The 6,193-nt window shown below is 54.5% G+C and overlaps 1 protein-coding gene across 2 annotated transcripts; it reads right to left on the bottom strand.

Moving 5' to 3' along the window:
- Positions 1-416: 416 nt before the first annotated feature.
- Positions 417-4,522, bottom strand: Hey1 (hes related family bHLH transcription factor with YRPW motif 1). 2 transcript variants are annotated; one of them, XM_090338984.1, is made up of 5 exons: positions 4,216-4,522; positions 3,918-3,993; positions 3,696-3,779; positions 3,342-3,423; positions 417-2,212 (listed from the first exon to the last, which is right to left on the bottom strand). In XM_090338984.1, exons 1-5 carry the CDS (start codon positions 4,302-4,304, stop codon positions 1,602-1,604), a joined length of 942 nt encoding a protein of 313 aa, XP_090195110.1. In that variant the 5' UTR covers positions 4,305-4,522; the 3' UTR covers positions 417-1,601. The 2 variants fall into 2 exon arrangements, with proteins under 2 accessions (XP_090195110.1, XP_090195109.1); XM_090338983.1 differs by having other exon boundaries at positions 3,684-3,779.
- Between the last annotated feature and the right edge of the window lie 1,671 nt (positions 4,523-6,193).

Raw genomic sequence — 6,193 nt, forward strand, 5'->3', positions numbered from 1 at the left:
ACATTCGGGTTTCTGCACAAGTGAGTGAAATTGTGCAAGTACCACAGTAAGTGCTCTCAGAAAACAGTAGTCAAATGGTCAACTCCATTTTAAAAGACTTTTTAGCAGACTTCTTTCTTACCCCTGCAATTCCAAGCCTGATGTCAGTCTTCTTTGTCCACAAGTGGCCAAAGTAGGGCCAGGTAATCTGACTTCACAATGGAAATGCCACATCCTCTACCACACCACTGCTCAAAGTTCTGCATCATAACGAAGCCACCTTATTTAATAGCACATACTCAGACCACCTACAAGCCCAAGAATGAAATTGGTAAACACACGAAAACAAATCAGTAGACAAAATAAAAGATATAACTTTGCTAATCCAGTGGAGGCCAATGTGAGCCATATCCAAACAGCAGAATACTTTTGTTTCCTTTTTATTTAGTCATAACACATGGTACAACAGATGTCAAACCCAGTTCAGTGCAGGCTGTTGACACTACACCTGCTAAAGGAACAAACCCGTAAAAAGGACACTTTCATAGACCGAATTCAATAAATCAAAGCGAAGCTGGCAGCAAGGCCCTTTGCAACATCTCAACCACCACATTTTCATGCACCCACAGGGAAACAACATAAACTTTTCCAGTTTAAAGAAATGTGGCAGTTCCAGAAAAGCGAGGTGACACATTTAACAGCTTCCACTGCACTATCCAATTGCCCACCTGCATGCCGTGATCACTTATCCAGGATGAACACTGGTGAATTTGAGATCGGTGAGATTAAACATTCATTGCGTTGCTTAGGACTGGTAAATGCAGGCATGTTCTATGCAACTGACTTCTGTGTCTTCCCTGCCAACACTCACCAACCAGTGATTCTTTGTGATGCTTTCCTAAGAGTGAAATTGCCAGAATGGCAAGCCTTGCAGACAGCAGCACTCTGTCCTATGGATTCAGGACTCTGCTAGTTTGTACATTCACCTGAGTGCTGTAGGAGGCAGAGACTCTTCGAAGTCTTCTTTCTTGGATAAAGCTCATCATCTGATTTGTCAACGCTTTGTTTGGAAATATAAAATTCAATATAGTTCCCCTCCCCCAAAGAATATTATTTATAGAACACTTTAATCTGTCAAAATATTAACAAACAGAATCATGTTAACGTTGAGCATAGTGGTTTGGAAAAATTAATCCTAAAAACAGACCACAACTATACAAGAAAAACGGGGGCAAAGCATTAAATGTTAAGATTCCCAAAACTCAGGCAAAATGGAATCATTTTTAGACAGACAGACTTACAAAGAATTATCAAGCACAATACACACCTATCACACTGTGGCGGCATGTATATTCACTACCTCAATTTCATGTTTTAAGCAAAAATTAACTAGTCTTTAAAAACTGCTAATACATGACATGACAAAAACGTAAAAAGAAAGAAGTAAACCAACAAACCTTCAGTCTTTAAAAAAACAAAAGTATCTGAAAATGTACCTTTTTCTTTTTTTTTTTTTTTTTTTACTTTTACTGGCGACTTTAAGGTGATGTTGGCAATAGTCCAGCTCAGCTGGAGATTCTTTTAAACTTTCCCCTCCCCTCGCCTCGTTCTACAAGTTCTTTTTAAAAAGCTCCGATCTCCGTCCCCCAAGGTCTATAGGGCTTGCCAAGGTTTGCGGCCTGCGTGGGCGCCGAGGGGCTCAGTGCATTGGGGGAGAGTAGATGGAAGGAGCCGAAGGAGAAGGGGAAGGCGGCGGACAGCGAGGCCACCGAGGAGAGCAGAGGCGGGGAGAGTTTGGAGGCCGCGGTGACCACGGGCAGCACCGGTCCCAGGCCGCCGCTAGGGGGCGCCCTCAAGGCGGGCGCCTCCGCATGCGCCGAGGCCGCCCGGCCCTGGTGGTGAGCTTCGGTGGACGGCGCGGTGGTGCCTGCGTTCCCGTGGCCGTTCTGGGACGGCGGCGGCGGAGGGGGGGGCGGCAGCAGCAGCGGGTGCGCGAGGTGCGGGTGGTGTCCGAAGGCGCTTCCCCAGGGGATGTGTCCCAGGCCCGCGTGGGCGCCGCTCGCCGCTTCCCGCTGCGAGGCGTAGTTGTTGAGGTGCGACACCAGCCTGACGCGGAGGGGGTCCGAGGCGTCCAGTCCTTCGATGATGCTCAGGTAGCGGGCCACTTCCGCCAGGCACTCCCGAAACCCCAAACTCCGGTAGTCCATGGCGAGGGCGTGTGCGTCGAAGTAGCCTGGAGGGCCGAACAAAAGCAAAACCTCGGGGCTGGGATCCCCTCCCGCACCCCCTTCACCCCGAGGGCACCCACGGCGCGGGAACCGCATGTATGCCTTCCGACAGGCCTCGGCGCCTCTACCCAGGAAACCTAGCCACCGACACGGCCTCGATCCGAGGATCGTGGTTCAAAGCCAGCCCGGGGCAGGAAAGTCTGTGAGACTCATCTCTAATTAGCCAACAAAAAGAAGAAGAAGAAGAAGAAAAAAAAGTCCCAAGTGGAGCTGTGGCTCAGGCGGTATCCTGACAGAGTCGGGTGAAGAAGCTAAGAGACAGAACCCTCACACAGACAAAAATGGCACTGGGGGGAGGGGGGCTCCTCCTGGAAATTCATCTTTTGGAGCTGACCAAACTCTGCCTTCATCAACATTGCTAACGCAAGTTCAAAGCTCAATTAGAAGCTGCTGAGCAGAAACTGGAATTGTACTCTCCCAGCAGATGAAACTATGTTCATCCTTTAATGTTTTCACTCAACAACAACAAAAAAAAAAAATACATCAAGGACAGAGAAACCGCAGAGCAGTGAAATTCATTAGACACACAGATGTAAGTTATCATGCTGGAACTCTCTAGGCACTGCGGTCCTCAACACAGCCTTCATTCTCCCGCTGGAGACAAGACGCTTAGACTTTACTCTCCTTCCTTCTGTTAGGGTTTTCTTCAAACCACAACAGGTTTCTATTCTTCAGAGTCATGTGGCTGCTCATTTTCAAAACCTTTGTATTATGAAATCAGGACTCATCCGTATACTTCAAAATAGTCATCATCTATTTCTCAAGCTTTTCCTCAAAATAGCAGTGGACCCATGTGAAGGCTACCCGATTAGAATCAGGGTCATCACAACTTTGGAGTATCTCACAGGTAACTGGCATGTTCTGAAAGATGCATTAATTAGCTCAATTTGCAGCGGGCTGGGCTAGGGTGAGGGATTCACCCGAGAAAATCTGCGCAGCTGACAGGCAACCACACACTGCTCTCTCCCCACCCCCAGAGCAAAAGCAGGCCGTCACTGCACCAATCCTGGCCAGCGCCTGCTGCTCCCTCCACCCCGACCACGCAGAGCCCCCACCACGACGAATGGGCTGTACCTTTCCCTCCTGCAGTGTGAAGCATTTTCAGGTGATCAACGGTCATCTGCAGGATCTCAGCCTTTTCTAGCTTAGCAGACCCCTAGAAGAAGAGGAACAGCAACGCGGAGGATTAAAGTATGCACACACACAGAGACCCATATGCCCAGGATCTGTATGTACATCCAGAAGTGAGACTGAAAGCAAGGTCAGTTGCCTTCACAAGAGCCGTTTGGTAGCTATGTATGAGTTCGTCACTCCCAATATGGCTTATTTTCCAAGACACGAGTGGGGTTCAGGTGGGAGGTGGGGGCAGGGAGGGATTCGGAAGGTGGAGATAACCACACGGAGAGCTCTACCTACTTTCTCCATTACCTGCTTCTCAAAAGCACTGGGAACCAGCCGCCTCAGCTCAGACAAACTGTTATTGATCCGGTCTCGTCGGCGCTTCTCAATGATCTAGGGGAAGCAGGCACAACAAAGGCGAACATTCCCATTAGGTCTGTCCATTCCAAAAAGAAACGTGAGTCTTAACGTTAATTAACACCCTCAGAAAATAAAAAGGGAATAAAGGAACCCTGTAAAAAGAGCACTCACGCCTCTCCGTCTTTTCCGGGCTAAGATCTGGGAAGACGTCGTTGGGGACATGGAACCCAGAGCTGAACTCAAGTTTCTGAAGAGAGAGAGAAAAATCGCTGTTGAGAGAGGGAGGTGACGGGAGAGGTCACCCCCCCCCCAGCCCTGCCCGCACGCGTGCCGCGCGGACGACTCGGGCTGGAAAGTGCCCTGGGGCCCCTCACCGCGGGCGGCGTGCAGCCCGCCGCGCCCGCTGTCACCGCCGCCGCCGCCCGCGCGGTGCTCCCGCGCCCGCTGGGCTCCGCCGCCGCCGACTCACCCATTCTCGTCCGCGCTCTCCTTCTCCACCTCGATGGTCTCATCCAGCTCGCTGTCGGAGGAGCTGTAGTCGGGGTGAGCTCGCTTCATGCTGGCGGCTGGGGACGGGGGGCGGGGGGGGGGGGGGCGTCTCCGGGGAAGGGTCGGCGCGGCGGGCAGGGGGGAGTTCACAGCCGCGGCGCCTCTCCGCGCTCGGCTGCCGGCGTTCCGCACACTCTGCTGGCGCTCGCGCTCTGCCTCGGGTTAAAACTCAACCATCCCTTTCCCACGCTGAGCCCCTTCCCTGGGCCCTGGGGAGGGCGGAGGAGGCGGGGAGGCGGACCGGGAGGCGGGGAGGCGGGGCCGCGGCTCCTAGGCAACAGCCTCCCTCTGGCCAATCCCACTTCCCCTCCGGATGATTGACAGCTGCTCAAGGGGGAGGCGGGGCCGCGGCTGAGGGAGAGGGCGGGTTTCGCCTCCGCCCCCTGTGCCCGCCCTTGCCCCGCGGCGGTGCGTCGACTCCGCAGGGGCTCCGCCGGGCCTCCGCGGGGGGGAGCGGGGGGCGGGGGGGCAGGCTGGAGGGGGAGGCCCAGGCGGCGGTGGGCCGGCGGCGGGGAGGCGCGGAAGGCCGTGCCGGGACACCAGCCCGTTGTCGGCCGCGGCCCCTCCCCGCCCCGCGCGCCCGGATTGGCCTGGCCGCGCGCCAGGGCCGCGCCTGCAGAGCCGCCGGTGAGCCGCACGCGCCGCGGGCCGTGGGAAAGTGCCGGCGCCCCGGCCGCCAGCCAATCCGGGCGGCTGGCGACGGCGACGGCGGCCGCGCTGGCGGCGGCGGCGGCGGCCCTGGGCGTCCGCATGAATGGAGAAGAATAGCCAGGCGGGGGAGCGGGGCTGCGCGAGGGCGCGCCGGCCGGAGCTGGGCGGCTGCGGGCCGGGCTGTCCGTGTGAACCTGTAATCGGAGCCTGGGCGCCGGCGGGCTCCGGATGCCGCCACCCGGACCACTGTAAATCTCGGCTGCGTGGCCGCCGGTGCCTGGCGGCGGGAGGCGCGCTGTGCAGGCGCCCGGGGTCGGCACCTTCCCGGGCCGTTCGCCGGCGGCTCCCCGGATCCTGCAAGGAATCGGGAGAGTGGAGCGCCCGATGCCTTCACGGAGGCCGTCATCCCAGGGCCCCCGCCTCCGGGAGGGACCGGACATGGGCTCGGGGATGTTCTTTCCTGGGATCTTGTTCTCCCACGAAGCCAGAGTCTTTTTGTACAGGACTTTTCAGCTCCGGGAAAGTAGAGCGCTTGTTTTTTGGGTTTTGTTTTTTTTGTTTTGTTTTGTTTTTTTAGCTAAGTTGGGAGGTGGGGAGGAAATCCCTGGAGATATTCATTATGTTGGGGTTTTTTTTGTTTTTTTTCCCCCAGCACTTGGCTGCCAGATCCTCTCAGCGGGCGACTGGGTGGCGGGCGGGCGTCTGCAGCTGAGGCCGACCTCTCTGCGGGAACGCACGTTTCTCACTAGCAGACACACGCACACATACACCCACACACAGACCTCCTCCTCCTCCTGGCTTCGGTTGTGGCAGGTACCGAATGCTCTAGGAAATTCTGCAGGGCCTTCAAAAGAGAGATCGCTCTAAATCTTCAAGCTTTAATGATTCCAGGATTTGGAGACACAATAGTTGTGTTTTTTTTTTAATCTAAATCGCAGTCTTTTTTGTGTGTAATTATCTATCAAAGGCCCAGCACAATTTGTCTCAGGTCGACCGCTGTCGTTTGCAGTTCTGTTAGTGAGGGAAAGTTTAATAAACGTCCAGGGTAATGAAAGAAATGTCTCACCTTTGCGATTAGACCTCATTAATTATTGATCTTTATTTTTTATTGTTGTAAAGGTGACGTACAAAGGGGTTACATACGTCAGGTAAGTAGTACATTTCCTTTTGGACAACGTCATTCCTGCCTTCGCCCATTTTTTCTCTCCTGCGCCACCCACAAGTTGTGTAGTGAGGACCGGCTGTAT

The sequence above is a fragment of the Megascapheus bottae genome, chromosome 9, assembly GCF_031878675.1.
Source record: "Megascapheus bottae isolate mThoBot1 chromosome 9, mThoBot2.hap1, whole genome shotgun sequence".
NCBI classification, from domain to species: domain Eukaryota; kingdom Metazoa; phylum Chordata; class Mammalia; order Rodentia; family Geomyidae; genus Megascapheus; species Megascapheus bottae.

What these genes read in the sequence shown, in the direction of transcription:
- Hey1 (XM_090338983.1), bottom strand. Translation starts at nt 4,304, where the DNA reads ATGAAGCGAGCTCACCCCGACTACAGCTCCTCCGACAGCGAGCTGGAT. An exon ending in AGAAGCAGGTAATGGAGAAA is followed by an intron (nt 3,424 to 3,683) that starts GTAGGTAGAGCT and finishes CTCTTCTTCTAG; the next exon opens with GGGTCTGCTAAGCTAGAAAA. An exon ending in TCACACTGCAGGAGGGAAAG is followed by an intron (nt 2,213 to 3,341) that starts GTACAGCCCATT and finishes TCGGCCCTCCAG; the next exon opens with GCTACTTCGACGCACACGCC.